The 27,407-nt window shown below is 43.6% G+C and overlaps 2 protein-coding genes across 4 annotated transcripts; one reads left to right on the top strand and one right to left on the bottom strand.

Annotated features, from left to right (window-relative positions):
* Positions 1 to 1,161: 1,161 nt before the first annotated feature.
* LOC106586711 (NACHT, LRR and PYD domains-containing protein 12) lies at positions 1,162 to 14,997 on the bottom strand. Of its 2 annotated transcripts, none has more exons than XM_014174281.2 (10): positions 14,893 to 14,997; positions 14,136 to 14,324; positions 4,990 to 6,654; positions 3,842 to 4,189; positions 3,309 to 3,476; positions 3,029 to 3,199; positions 2,588 to 2,731; positions 2,341 to 2,514; positions 1,888 to 2,061; positions 1,162 to 1,677 (listed from the first exon to the last, which is right to left on the bottom strand). In XM_014174281.2, the coding sequence occupies exons 2-10, from the start codon at positions 14,318 to 14,320 to the stop codon at positions 1,665 to 1,667; spliced, it is 3,042 nt and encodes a 1,013-aa protein (XP_014029756.1). In that variant the 5' UTR covers positions 14,321 to 14,324; positions 14,893 to 14,997; the 3' UTR covers positions 1,162 to 1,664. The 2 variants fall into 2 exon arrangements, with proteins under 2 accessions (XP_014029756.1, XP_014029747.1); XM_014174272.2 differs by having other exon boundaries at positions 14,907 to 14,989.
* Positions 14,998 to 20,545: 5,548 nt separating this feature from the next.
* LOC106586688 (NACHT, LRR and PYD domains-containing protein 12) lies at positions 20,546 to 27,358 on the top strand. 2 transcript variants are annotated; one of them, XM_014174232.2, is made up of 10 exons: positions 20,546 to 20,689; positions 21,665 to 21,863; positions 22,032 to 23,741; positions 23,933 to 24,280; positions 24,462 to 24,629; positions 24,739 to 24,909; positions 25,209 to 25,382; positions 25,600 to 25,773; positions 25,882 to 26,055; positions 26,323 to 27,358. In XM_014174232.2, exons 2-10 carry the CDS (start codon positions 21,823 to 21,825, stop codon positions 26,333 to 26,335), a joined length of 2,973 nt encoding a protein of 990 aa, XP_014029707.2. In that variant the 5' UTR covers positions 20,546 to 20,689; positions 21,665 to 21,822; the 3' UTR covers positions 26,336 to 27,358. The 2 variants fall into 2 exon arrangements, with proteins under 2 accessions (XP_014029707.2, XP_014029715.2); XM_014174240.2 differs by having other exon boundaries at positions 20,547 to 20,693.
* Positions 27,359 to 27,407: the final 49 nt, after the last annotated feature.

Consider the following 27,407-nt stretch of genomic DNA (forward strand, 5'->3'; position numbering starts at 1 on the left):
ACCTATATGTTGAATCATGCAAGTGATGTGGTGGTATATACAGTAACTTATAACCTATATGTTGAATCATGCAAGTGATGGGGTGGTAAATACAGTAACTTCTAACCTATATGTTGAATCATGCAAGTGATGGGGTGGTAAATACAGTAACTTCTAACCTATATGTTGAATCATGCAAGTGATGGGGTGGTAAATACAGTAACTTCTAACCTATATGTTGAATCATGCAAGTGATGGGGTGGTAAATACAGTAACTTATAACCTATATGTTGAATCATGCAAGTGATGTGGTGGTAAATACAGTAACTTATAACCTATATGTTGAATCATGCAAGTGATGTGGTGGTATATACAGTAACTTCTAACCTATATGTTGAATCATGCAAGTGATGTGGTGGTAAATACAGTAACTTATAACCTATATGTTGAATCATGCAAGTGATGTGGTGGTATATACAGTAACTTCTAACCTATATGTTGAATCATGCAAGTGATGTGGTGGTAAATACAGTAACTTATAACCTATATGTTGAATCATGCAAAGCTGATATTCAGTGATGTGGTGGTATATACAGTAACTTATAACCTATATGTTGAATCATGCAAGGCTGATATTCAGTGATGTGGTGGTAAATGCATAAATCACTAATGCAAAAAAAAAAAGTATCATGTTTTTACTTATCTGGAGTTAAAGTTGGTCAGCCCTATTCACTAAATACAAAGGTAGGAAAGATGATTTAGATTTTTTTTATTTAACTAGGGAGGTCAGTTATGAACAAATTCTTATTTACAATAATTGCCTACGCCGGCCAAACCCAGGCGACGCTGGGCAAATCACGGCCGGTTGTGATACAGCCTGGAATTGAACCAGGGTGCCTGTAGTGACGCCTCAAACACTAAGATGCAGTGCCTTAGACCACTGCGCCACTCAGGAGCCCATAGATCTAACCATAGAGATCCTCATTTTATTAAGTCAAACCTTTCAATGTGGAGTTTTGTGCTTCAGCTCTACCATGTTTTGTCCAACTGTATCTATGCTGTCTGGAGTAGCATTCTGTTCATTAGTATGTTCATACCACACCAATCTAAGGGTTCTATTCAACCCGTATCATTGAAGACCGTGCGAGTAGTCTGGGGGGGGGGGGTAAAGGTGAAAACGTCTTCAAATGGCTTATTCATTTATTCAGTCCCACTATAGTCCCCCAATGATGACACATCCTTGGTTTAACAAGAAAAAACAATAAGGTCATTATGTAAAACATAGCATCACCCTTCTCTTCAGTAAAGGCTACATCGTATACTGTAACATCTTGACTTGACATTGATGTGCAAAAAAAATACTGCATGGACTTCGAGGTTACTGAGCGTGATTGAGGCTAAAGGTACTGAGTAACATCCTTAAGTTTGGTACAGACAATGTGGTTACCTCCTAAAGGGCATCCACCTCTTTAAAATTCTATAGAATTCACTTTTTTCAAGTTTAGGCACTTCTTTAAGTCTGTACAACGATCAACTCAGTCGTCTGAATGGCAAATCCCGGTCTGCGTCCGAGGTAGCATCCTGTTCCCTTTACAGTACACCACTTCCGACCAGAGCGAGTACAGAACTTGAGGATCGAGACGCTAAGAAGAACCCCATCAAGCGAGTCAAGACCTCTCTCTCTCTCAATCGTTGATTCTAGAACAAAGAATAGTGTTACCACCATAGACATATAATACAGCAAAATAATGTTCTCATTCCATCCCTATTCTAACAGAATTTTCCACTGAGGGGCCACACAATCCAATTATGAAAAGTTGACACACACACACACATGGATTAAGAGCCACAAGTCATTATAAATAAATCACTAACATAATTGTAAGCTTTGATGGCACCAGGACTTACTCTAGAGTCTGTAGTTTGTAGCGTTGATTGTCCCTGACGTCAGAGAGAATTCTCAGTCCTTCTTCTCCCGTGTCGTTTCCCATCAGGCCTAGTTCTGTGATGCTGGAGTGGCTGGACTTCAGGGCTAAGGCTAGGGAGGAGCAGCCTTTTACTGTGATCCCACAGCATCTCAGACTGGCGAGAGAGAGGGTGGAAAGAGAGAGAGGGTGAATGTGGGGAGAGAGATGGGGATAGAGAGAAAGAGAGTGGAGAAGGTCACCAGAGAGGGAGAAAAGATCTTCAATTTGTTTTGGCCAACAAGACTTCATACATTGTACGAGTGATTTATAAGTTAACAAATGACCAAGTCATTTTGTGAATATGCGTATAATAATTCATTGTTTGAAGAGCGTGTGGTGTGATATTATAGACCAAGCAATGAGCTTTATAACTCTCTCTAATGCTCTTACTTACAACAGTCTCTCCAGTGTACAACACCTGGACGTCAGTCCCACGTAGAGAGTCTTCACACCATGGTCTCCCAGGTCGTTTCCAGAGAGATCCAGCTCTTTCAGGTTGGTGAGGTTGGAGCTGAGAGCTTTGACCAGCTCCCCACAGCATTTCTCTGTCAGTTTACAGTCACTCACCCTTGGTGGGGAGAGGTAATTACATTGAGAAAGTTGTCCCCACCACACACACGTGCTAGGTTTGCAGAACTCACCTGAGGGTCTCAAGTGAAGACAAGCAGAACAAGACATCGGCCCAGTCATCCGAGTCACCCAGATGGTTCCTGCTGATGTCCAGCTCTTTGAGGATAGAGTTGAAATGCAACCCTCTGACTAGGGTGATGCCACAGCTCGCCACACTGGAGAGACAAGGGAATAGAAACACTTAAATATTCAGCTCCAGACCAAGGTTCAAATACTATCTCTCAGAGACTTTAAGCGTTCGCTTTAGACTGCCAGGAGAGCTAGATGAGCGGACAGGGCTTGCACTTTTGCGACTATTCTATTGGTTCCATTGTGCCAGGCAAGCTCAAACAAAGTCTGACAAGTATTTGAACTAATTTCAAATAGTATTTGAACCAAAGTCTGTCAGCCTACATGGAGTAGGGGCTAGGGGAGATTGGCCCGTACACTCTTTATGGGGTAAGCTAGCTTACTTGAGTTTCTCCAGTTGACAGGCGGGCAGTCCGAAGGCGTTGCAGAGCATCTTGACTCCCTCGTCCTTCAGGTTGTTGTTGCTCAGGTTGAGCTCCCTCAGACTGGGGATGTTCACCAGACACCTAAACATGTTCTCACAGCATTTCTCAGTGAGCTGACAACAGTACAACCTGGTGGTGGAGGGAAAATGTATGGTACATTTACTACAGTGAACATTCCACTTTAGAATCAGTGAGGTGGAACGTGTGAGTGTACTACAATACTCCAGAAAGTACTCACTCCAGTTTGTATATCTGGGTTGACTTCAGTATGTCCATGAGCAGCTCCACCCCCCGGTCTCCCAGGTCGTTCATGCTGACGTCCAGCTCGCGCAGGTGTCTAGGGTTGTCTATCAGCAACACCGCCAGAGCGCGACTCAGCTCCAGGCCCAGCTTGCAGTTTGAGAGCCTAACGAAGATTACAATACTTTAGAAGATGTGGTACAGCGGTTAGTGCCGCGAACCCCAGCACAGATGTACAGCCTAGGCTACCAGAGTCGGCATGAGTTTAAATCCAACCCATGCCATTCTGACTCGCAAACTCTCATAACTCCTCCTGTCTACTCTTCACTGTCCTATCTCAATAAAAATGCATTATACCCTTAAAGAATATATTTATATAAATTAGTTTAGATTAACTGTATTTCCTTATGAGGAGAACTTCATTTGCATCAAACCACAGAATAAACCCATAGGGGAAGTGAATTCAATGATGTTACAATTGGGGGTACACATGATCAGAACGGGTTTCCTAGCCATTGATTCAATACTCACTTCAGGATCTGCAGTTTGCAATTGACAACCTTCAGTCCGTCAACGAGATAAAACACCCCCGATTCTCCCGGTTCGTTGCCGCTCAGATCCAGCTCCAGCAGGTGCAAGGGGTTGGATTTGAGAGCTTTGGCCAGAGCGGCAAAGCCATCCTGTTTCACCCTGCAGCCGGACAGTTTCAGTCTCTCCAGTTGGCAGTGTGGCTTGGCCAAGCCGGCCACCAACAGCTGCACTCCTGAGTCCATCAGCGTGTTGAAACTCAAGTCCAGAGTTTTCAGATTGGACACCTTTGAGGTGAGCGCCGAGGCCAGACATTCACAGGATTTCTCTGTTAGTTTGTGATATGACAGCCTGGTAAGAAGGAGGGTTAGGGAATCCAAAAGAACATAGACATACAAGCAGGCATTAAATCAACAGAACTTTGTAATGATCATAAGACGGGTCCAACAAACCTGAATTACATCACAGGGATGACAATTATCTTGTGTTATAGACATTTAATATTGATAGTGTGTGCCAAAAGTATTGAGTTAGTGACACATTTTTTGTTTATTTTGTACTTCAACACTTTGGATTTAGAATGATACAATGACTATGAATCTAAAGTGCAGACGGTCGGCTTTACTTTTAGGGTGTTTTCACCCATACCGGGTGAACTGTTTAGAAATTACAGCACTTTTTGTACATAGTCCCCCCATTTTAAGGGACCAAAATGATTGGGCCGAATTCACTTTTGTGTATTAAAGTAGTCAAAAGTTAAGTATTTGGTCCTATATTCATAGCACATAACTACATCAAGCTTGTGACTCTACAAATTGGTTGGATGCATTTGCTGTTTGTTTTGGTTGTTTCAGATTATTTTGTGTCCAACAGAAATGCATGGTAAATAATGTATTGTGTCATTTTGGAGTCACTTTCATTGAAAATAAGAATAGAATGTTTCTAAGCACACAATAATTTTGTTCCTATAAAATGGGGGGAATAGCCTGTAATCTCTGCTGTAATCTCTAAACGGTTCACCCAATATGAATGAAAATGTTATTATTTCACATCCAAAAGTGCTGGAGTACAGAGCCAAAACTACAACAAATGTGTCACTTTGTCAAAACTTTTGGAGATCACCGTAATAGCTGGTATGACCAAGTACATACGTGGCTGTCTGGATAGCTTTGATCACTGGCAGCATCCTCAGAAGTTCCTTGTCTCCTCTCTTCTTTACTTCCAACCCAAGCATCGCTATCGGCCCAGACTCCGATGCCACTAACACAGCGGCCAGGTCAGACCAATGTGCACGTGGGTATTTGGCATCTGGGAGGATTCCCGTCTTGAGAAAGCTCACACCATCAATTTCTAAAGAGCTGTCACCCAGTTCCGTCAGACAGTTCAGCAGGTTGAGGGTCCTCGGTGAAGCGGGATTCTCCATGACCTTCTTCTTGATATACTCTACCGTTTCCGTCAGTGTCTCCGACGAGTTGTAGCCGGCCTCTGCGATTGACTGGATGAAGCTCTGCGAGAAGCTGAGGAGGAACCGGAGGAAGAGGTCTAGCTTTCCGTTTTTGCTCTGCAAGGCCATGTCCACTGCATTCCTCAGGTTTTCATCTAGGCTGTTGCAGGATCGATTAAACCACATCGCAGCAAAGAAATCCTGAATGGTGGTATGCCCAAAGTAGTAGATCTTCTTTTGCTGCAGCCCAATATCCTCCCTGAAGATGGGTATGCTTACTTTTGCAAACTCTGACCCCTCATCACAGTTAATGTTGCACTCTCGTAGGTCTTCCTCGTAGAAAACCGTGTTGCCTTTCACCAACTGCTTAAAGGCTAGTTCCCCCAATTTAATAGCCATCTTCTGTGTATTCTGGTCCCGTGTTTGCAACAGGGCGAGTAGGTCAGTGTACATTGGAGTCAGAGCTCCGGGGTCATATTCTTTACCGGATAGCCATGTCTGTCTAACGAGGACTGATGCCGAAATCGAACAGATAATAGGTATCTGGCACAAGACATAGAAGCTTTTTGAGTACTTCAAGTGGTGGATAATTGCATTGGCCTGGTCCGTGTGAATGATTGCTCTTCTGAAGAACTCCTCTTTCTGAGAGTCTGTGAAGCCTTCAATTTCTGTCACTTCGTTGATGTACTGAAGAGGGATGAGATGGACTGCTTCAGGTCTAGAGGTAATCCATATGTGAGCGGCGAAGGGAAGAAGATTGCCATTAATTAGGTTTGTCAGCAGTGCTGGCACGGAGGAGGGCTCTGTGAGATCGGTCACTATCGGGCTGTTCTTGAAGTCGAGAGGACGTCGGAATTCATCCAGCCCGTCAAGAATGAACCCAACTCTGAAGTTCTCCAAGTTGGAAATTCCTGGTTCTTTCAATTCTGGGAAAAACTTGTAAAGAAGTTCAATCAGACTTAGTCTCTCCTTCAGCAAATTCAGCTCCCGGAAAGGAAGGGGAAATATGAGAGGACATTCCTGGTTTCCTTTTCCCTCTGCCCAGTTAAGAATAATCATCCGCACCTGGCTAGTTTTGCCAATACCAGAGACGCCCTTTGTCAGCGCTATTCTGACTCGCTCGTCGTCTAGTTCAGAATCAAAGTATAAGCTTAAGGGTGAGCATCTCCATTGGTGTGTCTTCCTGAAGGTTGGCTTAATTTGAATGTATTCATGTTGGTTCACCTCTCCACTTTCACCAGGTGGATACTGGAGATCACAATGTATATAAAATGGATGCTCAGTTTCCCCCCCTGGCGGACTTTGGTACTTTTTCTTCAGTGTGGCTCTCAGCTTATTGCTGAGTTTTACCGCATTGGAGGCAGAGACTTCCCTGTTAAATAGACAAAACAGTACATGTAATTTCTGAAGGGTTTTAACCATATTGTCTGTTAACTGTATAGTCTATTATTGTGAGAGCACACCAGTTGACCCTCTTGAGCCTCTTTGTCATGGATCCCCCCGGTACTGCTGCTCATTCCGTTCACCAGCTCCGGAGGTCTACGTCACCGGCCTTCTAGGCGTCACTGAACTGCATTCCTTACCACCAACCCCGGACTGTCTTGTCTCATTACGCACACCTGGTTCCCATTCCCCTTGATTAGTATGTTATGTATGTGCCCTCTGTTCCCCATTGTCCTTGTCGGTTATTGTTCCCATGTTCGTTGGTCCTGTGAGTACCTGTGCTGTTGTATCGGCTTCCATGCTACGTGTTATTGTGCACTTGTTTTATGGGTTTCGTCCCGTGTATTATTTAGAGGTTTACACCTCGCTCTTTTGTTTGGGTGGAGAAATAAAAAACCCTATTACGTATTCCTGCACAGCGTGGCACACTCTTGCAAATGACCAACAAGGCCTTGGGAGCATTTCAAACCATTCCTATATATATTTTACCTTTATTTAACTAGGCAATCAGTTAAGAACAAATTATTATTTTCAATGACGGCCTAGGAACAGTGGGTTAACTGCCTTGTTCAGAACGACAGATTTTTACCTTGTCAGCTCAGGGATTCAATTTTGCAACCTTTCGGTTACTAGTCCAACACTCTAACCACTAGGCTACCTGCCGCCCCACACTATATGGTATGGTCTAGTTTGTTATCTCAATAAAAGTCAGTGCTAGGAACCTCTTGGTACTAAAATAACATCTCCTTAACATGCATTTTGGTTGGTCAATTGTCATTTACAGTTGTATATGCATTCCACGGGATGTAGAGAGGCAGAGACGCCCCTCTATCACTTTAAATACTGTTGTGAACATTTGAGTTGTCGAAGAGTAAACTCCTTCCCAGCCGGTAATATCCTTAATTGAATTCAAGTCTGACGTTTTGCTCTCAACTATCTTCATACCAGCAATTCTTAGAACCTTACAGATGGAATAAACCATTGGTTCCCAAACGTTTTATAGTCCCGTACCCCTTCAAACATTCAACCTCCAGCTGCGTACCCCCTCTAGCACCAGGGTCAGCGCACTCTTAAATGTTGTTATTTGCCATCATTGTAAGCCTGCCACACACACGATACATTTATTAAACATACAAATAAGTGTGAGTTTTTGTCACAACCCGGCTCGTGGGAAGTGACAAAGAGTTCTTGTAGGACCAGGGCACAAATGATATAACAATATTCAAGACTTTTGCTCTTTTTTTAAACATCTTACATATAAAACCTTCTGTGTTTATCAAAAATTGTGAATAACTCACCACAGGTTAATGAGAAGGGTGTGCTTGAAAGGATGCACATAACTCTGCAATGTTGGGTTGTATTGGAGAGAGTCTCAGTCTTAAATCATTTACCACACACAGTCTGTGCCTGTATTTAGTTTTCATGCTAGTGAGGGCCGAGAATCCACTCTCACATAGGTACGTGGTTGCAAAGGGCATCAGTGTCTTAACAGCGCGATTTGCCAAGGCACTATACTCTGAGCGCAGCCCAATCCAGAAATCTGGCAGTGGCTTCTGATTAAATTCAATTTTCACAGAACCGCTTGATGCAATTTCGATGAGGCCATCTTGTTCAGATATCGGTAAGTGGACTGGAGGCAGGGCATGAAAGGGATAACGAATCCAGTTGTTTGTGTCATCCTTTTCGGGAAAGTACCTGCATAATTGCGCACCCAACTCACTCAGATGCTTCGCTATATCACATTTCACATTGTTCGTAAGCTTGAGTTCATTTGCACACAAAAAATATCATACAATGATGGAAAGACCTGTGTGTTGTCCTTGTTAATACAGACAGAGAAGAGCTCTAACTTCTTAATGATAGCCTCAATTTTGTCCTACACATTGAATATAGTTGTGGAGAGTCCCTGTAATCCTAGATTCAGATCATTCAGGCGAGAGAAAACATCACCCAGATAGGCCAGTCATGTGAGAAACTCGTCATCATGCAAACTTTAAGCTCGTCTCTCAATTTAAAAAAAAACATGTCAATACTTTGCCCCTTGATAACCAGCGCACTTCTGTATGTTGTAGAAGCGTTACATGGTCGCTGCCCATATCATTGCATAGGGCAGAAAATACACGAGTGTTCAGGGGCCTTGCTTTAACAAAGTTAACAATTTTCACTGTAGTGACAAAAACGTCTTCCAAGCTGTCAGGCATTCCCTTGGCAGCAAGAGCCTCCCGGTGGATGCTGCAGTGTACCCAAGTGATGTCCGGATGGTGAACCATTCATCCATTTTTGAGCAAATGAAATGAGCAGCAGCTACTTTTGACTACATACGGATCGTTAGTGGAATTCCCGCGAGAGAGTAATGGTTAATGTGATTGGATGTTCATTATTTGATTAGGCTACATGTATTTGACATTGTGTTGTTATTTCGCTGAACACTAGATGGTTTAATTTAATTTTTGTCAGTGAAACGAGGCTACTCAGGCGAGAAAAAAAAAACTCACCCAAATGTATAGCCCCGTTGGAAAATATAAATGGACTGTTTGAAAATGTGAAGGAAAAAATAATAATTCTCGCGGGAATTCCACTAACCAAACGTAAATGTGAATCACATTTTTATTTGGCGTACCCCCGACGGCATTGCGCTTCCCCAGTTTGGGAATACCTGGAATAAACTTCTGCTTGTCACGGATCCCCCAGGTACTGTTGCTCATTCCGTGCACCAGTTCCGGAGGTCTACGTCACCGGCCTCTAGGTGTCACTGAACTGTTTCATTACGCACACCTGGTTCCCATTTCCCCTGATTAGTAATAATATAATTGTGCCCTTTGTTCACCATTGTCTTGTCGGTTATTGTTCCCATGTCCATTGGTCTTGTGAGTAGGGGAGAGCGAGGTATGTTGTTGCACTTTTCACGCTGTCTAACATTTACTGGGCACCATACATCACAATGGTATAAATGTCATACCAAATGAAAGAAGGAAGTCTTTGGCACATATTTGTATTCATTTCATCTTCATATCTTATTTCAGTACGGAGTTGTAGACCCATCAGCGGGTAAATTGTCACACTACGTCGGGTAAGTTGTCACATTAGATTATCTGCAAATAAGAACACAACTAATTAATTGTGAATATAGATTTTAATTTCAAATTCAAAACCAAATTCAACATTATTAAAGAACAAAAAATAAAAACAATCCTGACGAGAGAATCTGGCAAATAATGCCTTTCAATCAAAACAATAATGTTGGCAGAACACACATTAATTAAGTGGCATGACCACTTTACTTTGAAATCTCACGTTCTCTGGCGTACACATAGATCCACGATAATTGTTGGAATCGGAATGGAATGAAATGCTGCAGATTAAATGTTTAAAGTCTTAACAAAACAGATGTGGTGTTTAAACACACTAATGCACAGTTTTGTAACAGCCTATACGACGTACATCCGTATCTGACTAATCAGACTCATCTTCAGTCACAATTCTTGCACACATAAATTGCCTGGCCTGAGGTGCAAGCATCATGGGCCCATTTGAATCATCTCACACACTTCACCCAAGTCTCATTTGGAAGGCTGTTTGAAAATGACTCCACACAGACGAGGCAGAAGCACTCCTCTTCATCTGATGATGACTCTTCTACGATTTTGCTTTTTTTTAGCTACCTTCTTGTCTTTGCAGATCCAGATTTTGACTCCACCCCTTACTTCCCTTTCTTTGTGGGCTATACTCGGTCTTGTCTCAGGATGGTAAGTTGGTGGTTGAAGATATCCCTCTAGTGGTGTGGGGGCTGTGCTTTGGCAAAGTGAGTGGGGTTATATCCTGCCTGTTTGGCCCTGTCTGGGGGTATCATCGGATGGGGCCACAGTGTCTCCCGACCCCTCCAGTCTCAGCCTCCAGTATTTATGCTGCAGTAGTTTATATGTCGGGGGGCTAGGGTCAGTCTGTTATATCTGGAGTACTTCTCCTGTCTTATCCGGTGTCCTGTGTGAATTTAACTATGCTCTCTATAATTCTCTCTCTCTTTCTCTCTCTCTCGGTGTACCTGAGCCCTAGGTCCATGCCTCAGGACTACCTGGCCTGATGACTCCTTGCTGTTCCCAGTCCACCTGGCTGTACTGATGCTCCAGTTTCAACTGTTCTGCCTGCGGCTATGGAATCCTGACCTGTTCACCGGACGTGCTACCTGTCCCAGACCTGCTGTTTTCAACTCTCTAGAGACAGCAGGAGCGGTAGCGATACTCTGAATGATCGGCTATGAAAAGCCAACTGACATTTACTCCTGAGGTGCTGACCTGTTGCACCCTTGACATCCACTGTGATTATTATTATTTGACCCTGCTGGTCATCTATGAACATTTGAACATCTTGGCCATGTTCTGTTATAATCTCTACCCGGCACAGCCAGAAGAGGACTGGCCACCCCTCATAGCCTGGTTCCTCTCTAGGTTTCTTCCTAGGTTCTGGCCTTTCTAGGGAGTTTTTCCTAGCCACCATTTTTCTACACCTGCATTGCTTGCTGTTTGGGGTTTTAGCCTGGGTTTCTGTACAGCACTTTGAGATATCAGCTGATGTAAGAAGGGCTTTATAATTAAATTTGATTTGATGATTCAGGAAACAGCTTTTTGCTAGATTGTGCCTTATTATTTTCAATTTCTAGTGCCTGCTTCACTGGTGTGTCAGTTAGAATTGCTGTTTTGTGCCGTTTTCTTCCTTTGCAAGCTAGTTTTCGGGGGCCAGCTTTTAGATATGGCCGGATGTCCTCTGGAGTTGGTAGTCCGCTGTCAGCAATGGCATTGCTGGGCAAGGGTGAGCTGGTGCTAGCATAAGAACTGGGCAGGTCTGTGTCTGAGCTCGTGCTAGGCAGGGCTGGAATGGTGCTGGGCCCTGGCAGGTTGGTGCTGGGGCCTGGCAGGGCTGAAATGATGCTGGGGCCTGGCAGGTTGGAGCTGGGGCCTGGTAGGGTTGGGTTCTGAATGGGGCGATCTGTAACGTAGGATGGCGCAAACTCGGTTTACAGAAATACATCCCTGTTGTAAGGTTGTACCCCAGCCACCCTAAAGCCAGCCTGAATGTTCAAGGGGGTTGCAGCCAGAGGATAGGGGATCGCCACAATCCCAGGAATGTCATAAATTGAAATTGTTTTCCCGGGATTGTTCCTCATCCAGGCATCACACGCGGTGTTGATGTGCCTCTTTAGCAGCCTGTAAAAAGACCTGTCTAAGGGTTGAAGCCGATGAGAGCAATGGGGTGGGAATGACAGCATAATTATGCCATTTTCTTTGGCATAATTGAGTCCATCAATGGACAGATGAGACACTTGGTTTTGTCCAAAAGGAATAAACAGGGCTTCTCCTTTGAGCACATCGTATGCTTGACAATGTTTCAGGAAGTCAACAAAGTGCACATCTTTCATCCACCCAGAGGGATTTGTCCCCTCCTTTGCTGCCAGGTGGCCCGTTGATCAGGACATGATCGTGGAAGTTGACACGGGGGAATATAAAATATGGAGACATACTATTCCCTGTGGCTGAGACAGCACAGGCCAGTGTGACGAGGGTTCCCCTTTCAGCGGAGGTCAGTGACCCTACTTTTTTGAATCCAGGTCTGCCTATCACTTTGTCAGGTTTATGTACAGTGGTCACCCCAGTTTCATCGACATTCCATATGTCGCCTGGTCCAAATTGATATCTTTGTAGCACTTCTGCTACATTGTCGAAGAAAGCAATAACATTTTCTCTGTTGAAGCTACTTGCCCTGGTAAGGCTAGTTGCCTCTGGCTTTCTCAGCAACGGCGTTGGGTGCCGCTTTAAGAAGCCTGTAAACCACGCCAAGCTGGCCTTTTCTTTTTCTGCCCACATTGGCGCGAACTTCAGCTGGTGTGCCACAGCAAACTGGTAGGCAAGTCTTCTGACCTCACTTGGCGACAGACCAAAATAAATGTCAGCTGATCTAGTAATATACTGAACAATCTTCATCTCCAAATCAGGTGAAAAAACCTGCGGTGCCTTTGTATAGCCAACCACTGTTGGCGTGGCTGTCTGACTTTCAACTTCTTCTCTGGCAACCTTTTGACAATACAGAGTCAGAGTACGGTGATTTATGTCAAGATCCTTCGCTGTACTCCTGATTGATTTGTTCTACAACTTCACCTGCCTCACTGCCTTTAACATTATGCCAGGTGGCATGCTGCCATTCTCTGTCTTTCTTTTATAATTTCTAACCATCTTTCTTTCCTTCCCCTCTTTCATTCCTTCCTTTCTTCTTTCCTTCAAAAACACATTTCCTCATTGAAATTACATATTCATTACAGGCTTATGACGCCCACCTCCCTGTCTACTATCCTTGTTGCCACAATGCAATTCATAACACCACACGAAATTCATGACACTGTATGAAGTAGTGTGTGTGTGGATATACAGTACTGTCTCATACAGTAGGCATGTAGTGTGTTAGTAGACACACACATGACAGAGCCTGTCTTGTGTAGTCCAGGGATATGTCTGCTGCTCTAAACTATACGTGTATATATAATAATCCATTTACAGTAATATTTAGTGTACTCAGCTCTGATAATACTATTATCACAATGTTTTTTGAGCATGTTCTATGTGTCTATGTATACTGGGACAAGTTGTCACTAGGTGAAGACTTGCCCCAAGGTCATTGAGACAACTTGCCCCAAACTGACATGTGTGCTAATGTTGGCTAAATCTCAAGGTTAGCTCAACATAGGACTGCAGCTAAAGTATCAAAAGACATGTTATTGTCTCTACTCCGTGCAAAATTATAATTTTGAACATTCACACCTAACAAAGTTTATTGCATAAAATGTAAAGTGACATTTTTTTTACATTTGAGGGGGGAAAAATAAGAAACTTGTGCCCACCTCAGATTAGAGTGACCTTGACCACATGTGAACAGGAAGTTGACTGTAGAACATGTAGTCCCACAAAGTAGCTATTTAATTTTTGAGATAGCGCCTCTAGTGTTGGAGGTACGAACAGTTTGACAACTTACCTCGCTCTCCCCTACCTGTGCTTTGTTTCGGCGTTCGTGCTGCGTGTTTTGTGCACTTGTTATTTCGGGTCTCGTCCCGTGTATTGTTATTTCGGATCTCGTCCCGTGTATTTATTAATGGTTTAACCTCGCTCTTTTGTATGGGTTACATCCCTGTGTTTTTGTATACCTGTTTGTTTTGGGCTTCGTCCCCGTGCCTTTTCATGGCATGTTGTATTTTTGGGTGGAGTATTAAAACCCCCTATTACGTATTCCTGCGCTTGTCTCCAATCATTTATACAACGTGACAATGCTTATATGAACATAAAATAGGCCTACGGTGTATTCTGAATGACACATTTTCCATAGGCTCATTTTGATCTTGTCCTCTGTTCAAATTACTAATTGTCTTACCTTGGTTCATTCTGATGGTTTTCTCTTCCAGGGCGAAACATTTTCCTCAAATCAGGAGAGGCGGATTTCCTATGACCAAGGTTTGTTTCCCTCCAAGGAGGAGGCAGGTATCTGTGAAGAGGGCAGTAAGGCAGGCTACCCCGTCCCTCATGTGATGAAGAAAGGAAGATCCCACTACCAACCATAGACCTGTAACACAGATATTGGATATTGTCTTCCTAACTGTAATAGCAATAGTGATGTGTGTATGGTGCTACAGTAATGCACTGGCAAGACTGCCTCAATTCAACGTCTGCTCACCGATTATAAATGATTTGCTAATAAATTAATTCAGTTAAATGGGCTACCTAAAGAAGACATAAACTGACAAAAACACGGAGGACCTATCCATTTAGGCCCTATTATTTTTTCTTTCAATAAGGTCGTTTGGGATCAGTCCAAAAACAGACTTGCAAACAAAAAACAGGGAGCTTTAACGGTACACGAATGCAGTGTAATCCCTGGCCTTCAACACTAGCAATGGATTATGTGGAGGGGGAAAAAATCATGTCAAATTATTTATACATGAAAAAATACCTCTGACTACATCGTCTAAACACTGAACTCGCTTCCGCATGTCTTTACATCCGTTCCTTGGTGCTGGGCTAGCCCACGAATAGACAGAAAATAACTAGCTAAAATACGGCATGCATTCATCACATTGCAACTTTATCAACTCCAATGTAATAGCAAACACATAATGCAATTCCATAGTTACTTTGATTGTCTCACTTTATTCTAGTCCATCACTGCGTCTCAGTAAATGTATGTGTTTTAAAATAGGTCGAGGAGGCAGCTTCTAACTCCGTTGCGGTTTCTCGTCAAAACAAGACACGCGCAAAAGTGCTAAAAGTCAAGAACAGGGGCGCGTTCAGCAGGACACGTTTTGGAACATCCAGATAGACATATGCTATGTAGAACAAACATGCATCTTCGATATTTACAATAATGAATGACGTTAATTTCTATCTGCAATGTTCGAGAACGTTTTGCAACTGAAGGTGGCCCTGTTCACACCCAGTACACATTTCAGAGGTTAGATCATTTTTGTCCACCATCAATTAGGTCAAATGTAATCTCAGACCAAATGTAGCCTAAACATAATATCGCCATGGAATTGTTGAAAATTGTAATTTAAAAAATAACGCAGCAGCTATGTAACCTAACAAATTAAAAATATTTACGCTACTGCTGTTTAATGTATTCTGTGTAGCCTATTGTAACTGAATTTGTAAACCTTTGTTCGCTTATGCTAGGCCTGCTTGCAATTGAACTTTGTGAGCTGGGGCTGACGAGGGAGAGGGGGCTAATGACAGGTGAAAAGGGGGACGGGCAAAAGAGTGGAACGGGTATCTGGGAGGTGGTGATAACGTCTCATTTAAATTTCACATTTACATTTTAGTCATCTATCAGATTCATTCATATCTACTATACTTCATTGGCACTTGCTTAACGTTATCATCTTTCCTACCACCACCCCTACTCCCCACTCCCCCTCCTCTCTCTCCTGCCCTCCTCTTCCACTCCCCCCAATGACCAGAATGCTGCTCCAGAGTTATGATGGACAACAAACACTGTTATATAGTGTTATAATATAGGATAGTAAAACTGTAATACGCAAGGAAACTACATCCATGACTTCAGATAGGCTGGCTAAGGTAAATTTACAAGGCTACATTATCCTAGAAGTGCAGGGAGCAGACGTCATAATAACTTAATAGAACTTTATAATTATAACACGTAAATGTATTAGCTATATAGGTTTAACTGTAATGAATAATAACTAATAAACTGGTTCTAAACTAGTGTGCATAAGTATTTCGTTTTGTAGTAGTAAACACTTAGGCTAATAATTATTTTAATTATAATCTAAACTAAAGTGCGTCTGGGAATGGTAGCCTATATAAATGTCACTCTGGCGACATCCTTTTGAGAAGAGTCTCCAGTGGAAGAAGAGAACGAGGTGACCTGGAAGCGGAAGCGTGCGTAATTCATAGACTACAATGGCAAGACTGCGAATTGAGGTGACAGAAGCGCTGATAACGCTACGAGATTTGGATAGAATGGAGTCAGATGGAGGGAGGAACTTGATGCTGAGCTCGACTATGATGATGAATGGGGGAATTCTTCAATCGATTCCGATGCTGGCTGCGATTCTGATTATGAGCCTGATCTGCCTCAGCTTCGGCGCAAGAGAGCCCGAACGATGCCCACCGTGCAGGTGTCAACAACTCAGATGGAGCGAGAGGAGAAGGGGAAGGACGACACGGTTTGGATAAAACAGCGAGTTGACAACGCTGCAGGTCGGTTATTAGCACAGAATGGCACCCCATTGGAATCGGGCCCTACACCTTACGTCAAAGGCAGAATCGACAGAGCATTCGACAGCTTTCATTGTTTGTGAAATGCAGATGTTGCAGCACATCAAGGACTGTACTGTAGCTGAGGCGCGCCAGGCGAAAGGAGACAACGTGGGACATGTCTGTGGATAAGCTGGAACCGTTCATTACGCTCCTATACGCCCGAGGACTGTACGGCGGAATGAACACGCCTTTGGAGAGCTCCTGGAACGAAAAATATGGGTTGATGCCATGGAACCGCTTCAGAGAGATCACCCTGGTATCAGAAGTGTGGGGAACGTTTGTACAGAATTGTGTTTCCTCTTACAAGCCAGAAGTGAACATTACCGTTGAGGAGCAATGGTTCCCCGCAAACGCTAAGTGCAGCTTTAAGCAGTACATCCCCTACAAATCAGGGACCATACTGTTGCTGAGGCGCACAGAGCAAAAAAAAGAATCAAATTCGCCTTAGTATCAGAAGTTTCATCATGCAGTTGGCATTGGCGCTTCGTGAGAACCACATGAGCGCCAGGGGCAAGGCAGCAGCGCACGATGTGCCAAATGACGCACCACCGCTCTCCGAGAAGAAGAGACAGTGGACGGATGCACGCGGAAAAAAACTGCGACTGCGGGACCTGTACCCAATTTGTCTGCGGAAAGTGCTCATTCCAGAATAAAGATTTGTCGAAGATGTGTGTTGAATGTCATGCCATGTTACTGTAAGAGAGTCTTCTGTATAACGGAATAACTGCTGCTAAGCGTAAAGGCGCACATGCCCGAGAGAGGCCACAACGAGTTAATTAATGACTGACACCAGTACAGGCTGTTTATACATTTACATTTACATTTTAGTCATTTAGCAGACGCTCTTATCCAGAGCTACTTACAGTAGTCAATACATACATTTCATTTCATGCATTTTGTTTTTGTACTGGCCCCCCGTGGGAATCGAACCCACAACCCTGGCGTTGCACACACCATGCTGAAATAATCAATAAACACGATAGCTGACTGAGTATTGTTTTTATAATGCCACCATGCTCTACCAACTGAGCCACAGGGAAGACCATGCGGAAGACACATTTCAGTTGAAGGTATTCAGTTGTACAACTGACTAGGTATCCCCTTTCCAGCATTGGGGAACATCCGGCGCCTCGTTGTGCATGTTGCATCTATTTCTATGGGCACAAGCACTGTTCATGACACAAACTGTTCACACCCCTCTTGTTGGTGGAGAGAATTTTTCAGGGTTAAAGCTTATTTCCTGCAACTCTGCACATTTTGTCATGGGGTGAAAAGAACATTTTGCAGTTTTAAAGCTCATTTTCTTGCAATTGATTGACAGGGGATTGACCTCTAACTACGACTGACACTTGTTATATGCTTGTTATATTATTTTTTTAATACCGTTATCGTTTTACATTTGCTCGTTGTACACTTCATTGAGCTGACTCTAGGCCCATTTAGCCCTATTGACAGTGCGTATTTTGGAACACCTATAGCCTACTAGGTAGACCACTTAGACTAACATAAGAAAGGCTGTTATAAAAAGATGCTTCCAAATTCAATTACTGTGAATGTGATTTCTGTATCGTTCATTTCGCTAAAATCTACAGATAAAATGGAATTACCATTTACATTTTGGTGTTTCTTTCCCTCAATTAAAACAGAACAACCTAGGCTATTATAAAGGTCTACAATTCTAAATGTAGTCAAGCAGCATGGCCTATGACAGGGTCACCAGAAAACGTGTGGGGAGGCGACGTATGCGCAGCGCATTTCAATATTTTGGTTTAATTTATTCAAATACAGTATAGTCCATTTTCTTTGTGAGAAAATGTGAATGGGATCAAATTTGGTTTATATTCTTGGGCCACCAAGACTTTTTCAATCCAAAATGATTAACTTGAAATAATCAATAAACACGATAGCTGACTGAGTATTGTTTTTATAATGCCTGCAGTTTCATTGTCAGAACTATACGATGCAAACCTGCAAAAGGCAAGCTCAGCCCTGTGCGTTTTATTGTCCATCAAGTTGCTTTCTCTGTGTATAGGAAACCCCCAGTCCTTCTTTAAAATATAATTCATATGAAGTACATGTTTGCTGGACTTTGACAGGGGTTTCATCCCCCCCAAGCCCAGAAGTTTTTCCAGGAATAAAAAAAAACAAAAAACCAATATGTGACCTGCTTAAAAAAACTCGGGTCCCATCATAGCCCATAGTAAACCTTTTTAGATTCATCACGTCAGATGTTCCAGAGTTTTACCTGGTTAGGTTCGCAAATCAGGAAAAACTATGGGCCCCAGATGTTTTTTTTCACCACCCCACTCCGGGTCATGCGGTGACGCCTCTGGTATAGGCTACCTAGGCTAAACTTTTAGAATGCCTACCTAAAATCACATCATCACTACACTGACTGCGATTATTTGAATTACAGTGTTTTAATTTAATTGATAGATTGTTCAACAAATATTTATTTTCCATGAGCATCATACGACCTATAAGCCTACATAGTGTTACCAAAAACTCAGGTTAACTCCGGTAAGAATGTCTGGCTACATTCCAACAGAGAGGTGCACAGAAACCACACTCTGACCAATCAAATCCTTGAGGGGGTGGTTTGGGGTCTTTATTTTGACAGAGCGTCTCTGGCTTCGGAACTGGGCAATGCAACCTGAAGAGGCTGCGGCTGTGGCTGCGGCTGCTTGGCGGATGGAAGGGCAGCTCTATCCCGTGGGAGGTTGAGTTGTGGACGTTGTTTTCATGAGGTTCCTTGATTGGTGAAGCGTGTAGAGTTGATCCATAGTACGGGGAATGGGAAATGGCGGCGAGTAGTGCTGACGAAATTGAGGAAATTGAGAAAAAGTTGGTGAAGGAAAAGCTGTGCTGGAATGCGAACGATATGCGTGCCAGTTCTGATGCTATGGAGCGGGAGGACGAGGGTCAAGGACCGGAATGGTCGCTAGTGGAAAGACATAGGAAGAAGAGAAATCATGATACAGAAAGCAGTGGAGCGTCTAGTAAAGAAAGCATAAAGAGGGCCAAGGTAGGAATCAAGCGCAGTGATGTAGAAAGTGGTGATAGTGTTTGATGAGACCACAGGGCCTCACTTACTGTACACCCTATCCGACTAACTAATGCCGTAGAGAAAGGTGAAGTGAAATTAGCTCGGTTAGTTGGAAATAGTAGATTGTTAATATTGTGTGGTAGCCAGGCTCAGCAAGAGAAGCTTTAGAAAATGGAAAAGCTTAATGGGAAGAAGATTAAAAGCCATGTCCCTGGTGCTTATGCTAGATTGAGGGGAGTCATCACTGGAGTCCCAATATCTATGTCCACAAGGAAAGAAAATATGTGCCGAGTGTGGAGGGGCACATGATTACAGTGAATGTCGAAGCAATGTGAATATTAAGGGCTGTAATTGTGGGGGAGAACACAGTGCAGCATTTGGTGGATGCCAGGCACAGAGAGAGGCTAGAGGCTCAGAGATATGGGATCAGTCATGGTGCATCATATGCAGAGGCTGAAAAACAGATTGGTAGAACTACAGTGCGGACTGATGGAGGTTACGTGGATGTTCCTGTAGTTAGTGGACCTACTGTCAGGGCTGGTGCTGCTGATGGTCCAGGCATGGTTTGGAAGCTTGTTCAGAAATCTTGTGCTCATGAATGTGCGGTGTCAAAGGACACTTTGATAATGAATAAAGATGACTTCATAGTTTTTATTGGTAAGGTATCAATATGACTCGGGTTGTGGAAAGCAGAGATGCCAGAGATATTGGGGGTAACAGATGTCACTGTTGAAAGGGTTGTTGACATGCTGAACAATTCTAAGGGTGAAGCGTTTCAGCATGATATAGATCTAGTTTAATGGGGTTGGGTAGGGGGGGAGGGGGGAGGTGTATGTTAGAAGTTAGGGATTCATTTGGTTTTGAATTGTATTTTCATGGTAGTACAGACTTGGGCAGATCATGATTGATCGTACATTGCAGCACAGTAGGTGGCGGCATGCGCTTAAACGATTGTTTGCGGACGGTCATGATATCATAGAAGAAGAAGAAGAAGAAGAAGAAGAAGAAGGCGATGACTGCTTCTGTACTGCTCCCCTTTTGCGTAATCTCAAGCGTATGAATTTATCGAGACGAATTAGTCAAATAAGACGGAGAAAAGCAAGCACGTAAGTACGTAACTATGGAATTGTAATATTTCGGTGGTTGTTTAATTTACTGCTCAGTAAAGTGGAACGCGATGAATGCTAGCCTGTACATTATCGTAGCCATTTACTGTAGCTTTTAGCTATGGAGTTGAGTTTAGTCCTCTAGCCCAGACTGATTCCTAATAGGACCTGGAGTTAAGCTAAAGCAGATTCGGTGTTTTGTCAGCTATTTAGCTATAGCAGCTAGTTAGCTACACAGGCCACATAGATCGTGATACCATCCCTAAAGTTAGCAAATTATTTGATCAGTCCTCAAACTTGGCTAACGCAGTGGCCTTGTGGTTAGTGTCCACCCAGAGATTGGACGGTTGTGAGTTCAATCCCTGGCCGAGTCATAGCAAAGACTGTAAAAATGGGACTTGATGTATCTCTGCTTGGCACTCAATATTAAGGAGATAGTTGGGGGTAAGGCCCTGCGATAGACTAGCGTCCTGTCCAAGCTGCCCCGCGGTACAGAAACAGGAGTTAGGGCAGGAGCCTGTGAGACGTTCTGGCTCGCACAAGCCAAGGCACTTACCAACTTGGCTAGCTACCTAGCTGATATTTACATGACTAAAACAATGGCTAGCTAGTTAAGACGGTTGCCTTAATTTCACAAGGTAATATTCTAAAAAATCAAGGTTTGAAAGCACGACTGATGAGCTAGCCTAGAATGCCATTCTGTTTGTGCCATCATGCCACTCCTAGTCATGCCAAACTGTTTGGCATATGTCACGGAGTACAAGGAGTGTAATGTTAACACAAACCCAGGTTACCTATGAGAAGCTGAGGTGGAAGTCTTAGCTAGAATAATTTGTGGTTTAACATGTTCATGAATAATTTCCCATATGAGAGGCAGTGCAATTTAGGGAGTGATGTCAGTACATCACTGATATAGTGTACCTACATGCAGACAGTACCACTATTGCTAATCACAATGTTCTGTGTCTTTTACAGGTCAATGGTTGGTTGGTAGTGTGACCTCCCTGCAGGCGTCATCACATGAGGGACCAGCTAGCCTGTCTTACAGCATTCTACACAGATTCTGTCTCTGGAGAAATTGGAGGGACACAAACGTTGGTAGTAACAGATCTACCTCCTCTGAATCCAGGGAAATGTTTTGCCCTGGGGGGAAAAAACGATTGACCGAACAAAGGTAAGATAATCATATTCACCACACAGTAAGAACGGAGAACCAGATCAAAATTAGTCTATTGAAAATGTCATGTCATTTTGAACACACAGTAGAGCATGTTCATTGAAGCTTTAGTATTTCATATTGCATGTAGAAAATAAGATATACTTTTATTTGCCAATTTGCCAGGAAAGTTTCTGCCTCCCATGTGGGAAAACTCCGCAATAAGCTGAAAGCCATCCTAAAGAAAAAGTATCAAAGTCCGCCAGGTGGGGAAACTGAGCATCCATTTTATATACATTGCGATCTCCACTATCAAGCTGGTAAAAGTAGTGAGGAGAACCAACATGAGTATATTCTATCTGAGCCAGGCTACAGGAGAAGACATAAAGGAACATGTTCATTCCTAAACTCAGAAGTCGATGAACCTATCAGAACAGCTCTGACAAAGGGCATCTCTGGTATTGGCAAAACTAGCCATGTGCGGATGATGATTCTTAACTGGGCAGAGGGAAAAGGAGACCAGGAAGTCCAACTCATATTTCCCCTTCCTTTCCGGGAGCTGAATTTGCTAAAGGAGAGACTGAGTATGATTGAACTTCTTTACGAGTTTTTCCCAGAATTGAAAGAACCAGGAATTTACAACTTGGAGAACTGCAAAGTTGGGTTCTTTCTTGACGGGCTGGATGAATTCCGACGTCCTCTCGACTTCAAGAACAGCCCGATAGTGACCGATCTCACAGAGCCCTCCTCTGTGCCGGCACTGCTGACAAACCTAATTAACGGTAATCTACTTCCCTCCGCCGCTCACATATGGATTACATCCAGACCTGCGGCAGTCCATCGCATCCCTCTTCAATACATTGACAGAGTGTCAGAAATTGAAGGCTTCACCGACTCCCAGAAAGAGGAGTTCTTCAGGAGAGCAATCAATGACAAGAACCAGGCCAAAGCAGTTATCACCTACTTGAAGAACTCGAAGGGCCTCTACAACTTGTGCCAGATACCTTTTATCTGTTCAATCTCAGCGTCAATACTCGAGAAACAGACATATGTACCCGACAAAATATGCGAACCTGTCGCACTAACTCCACTATTTAACGACCTACTCATCCTGTTACAAATAGGGAAACACAATGTAAAGATAGTTGATGAATTGGGGGAACTAGCCTTTAAGCAGTTGGTGAAAGGCAACACGGTTTTCTACGAGGAAGACCTACGAGAGTGCAACATTGATGTCCAAGTGGCAGCTGTGTACGCAAAAGTAAGCATACCCATCTTCAGGGAGGATATTGGGCTGCAGCAGAAGAAGATCTACTACTTTGGGCATACCACCATTCAGGAGTTCTTTGCCGCAATGCGGTTTCTTCAATCTGTTGGCAACCAAGACGAAAACCAGGCTGTCAACCGGAAAACCCAGATTGAGAGAACTCTCTGGTTTTTTGGAGATGCCACCCAACTCAAGAGCGCGGTGGACATGACTTTGCGGAGCAAGACCGGACATATGGACCTCTTCCTTCGCTTTCTCCTCGGCATTGCGCAGAACTTTAACCAGATGTTCTCAGAGGCTGGCTTCACCCCGTCTACTGCCCTTCCGGAAATGTTAGTGTACATCAAGAAGAAGGTCTTGGAGAATCCCACTTCGCCGAGGACCCTCAACCTGCTGAACTGCCTGAGGGAACTGAAAGACTACTCTCTAGACAACGATAGTGTGCGCTTTCTCGAGACGGGAATCCCCCCAGATGCCAAATATCCAACTACACATTGGTCCGACCTGGCCACTCTCTTTTTGGCATCGTTGTCTGGATCGATAGACATGCTTGGTTTGGATGTAGAGAACAGAGGAGACGAGGAACTTCTGAGGATGCTGCCAGTGATCAAAGCTTCCCAGACCGCCACGTAAGTACTTGGTCATTTAACAGTACCAGCTATTACATATCTATATGACATGTCGGTAACGCACAAGATAATTGTCATCAAAAATGTGGTAATTCACGTTTGTTGGGCTCGTCTTAGTTTTGGTGGTTCAAGTGGCTACTAGTAGGGCTTCTAATGTTCATCTTGATTCCATAAACCCTCCTTCCCACCAGGCTGTCGTATCACAACCTGACTGAGAAATCCTGTGACTATCTGGCCTCTGCGCTCACCTCAAAGGTGTCCAATCTGAGAACTCTGGACCTGAGTTTCAACACGCTGAAGGACTCTGGAGTGCAGCTGTTGGCGGCCGGCTTGGCCAAGCCACACTGCCGACTGGAGAGACTGAAACTGTCCGGCTGCAGGGTGAAACAGAATGGCTTTGCAGCTCTGGCCAAAGCTCTCAAATCCAACCCGTCGCACCTGCGAGAGCTGGATCTGAGCGGCAACGAACCGGAAGAATCGGGGGTGTTTCATCTCGTTGACGGACTAAAGGTTGTTAAGTGCGAACTGCAGGTCCTGAAGTGAGTATTGAGTAAATGTCCACGGAACCTGTTCTGATTTTGTGTAGGCTTGCTTTACCCCCACCTGTAATATCATTTAATTAAATTCTCCTTCGTGTTAATATTGTGACTTGATGCAAATGAAGTTCCCTTCTGTAAGGAAATAATTGTTTTCTTTAAATTTGATTGTAATCTTTGTTAGGCTCTCAAACTGCAAGCTGGGCCTGGAGCTGAGTCGCGCTCTGGCGGTGTTGCTGATAGACAACCCTAGACACCTGCGAGAGCTGGACGTCAGCATGAACGACCTGGGAGACCGGGGGGTGGAGCTGCTCATGGACATACTGAAGTCAACCCAGATATACAAACTGGAGTGAGTACTTTCTGGAGTATTGTAGTACACTCACACGTTCCACCTCACTGATTCTAAAGTGGAATGTTCACTGTAGTAAATGTACCATACATTTTCCCTCCACCACCAGGTTGTACTGTTGTCAGCTCACTGAGAAATGCTGTGAGAACATGTTTAGGTGTCTGGTGAACATCCCCAGTCTGAGGGAGCTCAACCTGAGCAACAACAACCTGAAGGACGAGGGAGTCAAGATGCTCTGCAACGCCTTCGGACTGCCCGCCTGTCAACTGGAGAAACTCAAGTAAGCTAGCTAGTTCGCAGAGAGTTGTGCCCAATCCCATGTACACCCCTATGAAAACAAGTTAGACAATTTTGGCGATTCAAAAACAAAAGTCATGAGCCGAATTTGCCCGCTGTCTGCCGCTTTGCCTGCCATATGAGCTGAATAGTACATTCAAACTTGTCCAATTTTGTTTAGGAAATGTGTCTTTTTGCTGTCTTATCTTATTCCAACCTCCTTGGATACCACACATACATATTGAAGAATAAAATCATTGATTATTGAATTGACATTGACGACTGTTGCCCTTCTCTCTCCAGTCTGGCGAGCTGTGGCTTCACATCTGGAGGCTGTCGATGGCTGGCTGGAGAGTTCAGTTTCAGCCCCACCTTCCTCAAACAGCTGGATATCAGCAGGAACCACCTGGGCCACTCAGATGTTGTCGCGTTTTTCCGGTTCCTCAAAACTATACGCTTTTCACTGGAGACCCTACGGTGAGTACTGCGATTAGACTGTACAATGGGAGAAGGCCTAACGGGTCACCATTGGTTTAGATGATAGAGATATTTTTAAATTGAAATGGCATCAACAGGCACATCATGTGTGATTTTATAGGGACAGTATACTCAAATCAAATGACATACTGATGTTGAGTGTATTTGTTCAACATTTGCTCCCCCCCCCCACACACACACACACACACACACCTAGGCTGAGTGACTGTAAGATGACAGAGCTATGCTGTCCGGAGCTGGTCGAAGCTCTCCGCTCCAATCTCACCAACCTGAAAGAGCTGGATCTATCTGGAAACGAACTGGGAGACAGCGGTGTAAAAACACTCTGCATGGGACTGACCTCAACAACCTGTAAACTGGAGAGACTGTTGTAAGTAACATGTTAACAGTGTTAATACTTCTAAGCATATTCACAAAAAAATGCATTTATAATGCATTGTTGAGTAAGGTGAAGTGAATGTCGTTCCCCCCCCCCCAGTCTGAGATGCTGTGGGATCACAGCAGAGGGCTGCTCCTCCCTAGCCTTAGCCCTGAAGTCCAGTTGCTCCAAAATCACAGAGCTGGGCCTGATGGGAAACGACACGGGAGAAGAAGGACTGAGAATTCTCTCCGGCATCAGGGATGACCCACACTACAAACTACAGACTCTAGAGTAAGTCCTGGTGCCATCAAAGCTCAGAGAAGTTACTCGTTAATGGTACCATACAAACAGTGTAAAATGTGGGACAGGAGATTTTTATTTGTTTCTAGGACTTGAAAGATATTCCCTAGATAGACTAGATATGCTGCCCTCTTGCTTTAGCTTTTTTGAGAAATGTTACCAATAGTTTTTTTTGTTGTCTACGTAGTCATAATTTGTAGGCCTTCATTAGTGCAATGTAATCATTAGTCCATTTGTTGATGTTATTCTTCTTTCCAGAATAAATGATTGAGAGTGGCCTTGCTCGCCGGAGGTGGTTCTTGGCTCGACCTTTTCCCAAATCTGGAGTGAAGTTACTTAATGGGGAACACACTGGAGTGAAGAAACGATTGGCTAACAAGTCCCGACAAAGTACTTTCAGCTCAATAGTAAGCACTTGATGTGCTTTTGACCAATTGGACTGGTTCACTGACTTTTGCCCATTTTTAAAGTGCCTTACAGTATCCTGGCTGCTCACACTTGAACAGAAGACCAGAGAGTATTTACCTAGAAACAGAGGCTGAAATGACACACACACTGTTACTAACTCCGTTCCTCTGGTCTTGCTACAGTATCAACTCTTTTAACCTTTGCAGAAGCTTTACAGTATGTTTTGCACATCAGTATGTACACGATAGAATGTATAGGTTTTGTAACAGGCGCCTCTGCTCCTCAAACACGCGTGACCGGCCTCTTGACGACGTCTTAGCCAACCACGGTAGCGAAAAGCTAGCCGTTTGGTGGAGTGAGGTTACGTTATAGCGTCTCTGAGGGAGAAGGATGATGCAACGTTTTATTTTGAACACTTGTACAGTCCCTTGATGGCACAGTCTTTTGCTTTTCAAATTTTTTTCAATTTTATTTCTCTTTGAAAGTGCTTTTTTATTAAGATGACCAAATGTTTTGGAAATGTATACAGTAGTACAACTCTTGGTTTATTTACTATTGTTGCGTACAATGTACATTTTACCCAAATATACCTAGCTACTTCTATTGATCATAATGGTTAAAAAAAAAGAGGAAAAAAAGTACTAATTGGAGGTTGAACTTCAGAAGCTTTCCAACTTTGGTCATATGTTTTAGGTCTGGTCTCCAAATCGGTTTGCACCTACTGCAACAGGCTGGTTGATGCCATATTTCAAGTTAAACAAGTGCCTTTAGAGTAGTGTGATGGTGAGGGACACTGTTCTCTACTATTTGTCTCCTCTGTTGGTATGTACAGTATCTGTTTGTGTGTTCTGTTATTGTGTTTGTGTGTAAATGTATACCAAATTCACAGCTGTTTGACAATCATGTCTCATGTTCACAAATTGGTACGTTACACA

This window comes from Salmo salar, chromosome ssa02 (assembly GCF_905237065.1).
Source record: "Salmo salar chromosome ssa02, Ssal_v3.1, whole genome shotgun sequence".
NCBI lineage: Eukaryota > Metazoa > Chordata > Actinopteri > Salmoniformes > Salmonidae > Salmo > Salmo salar.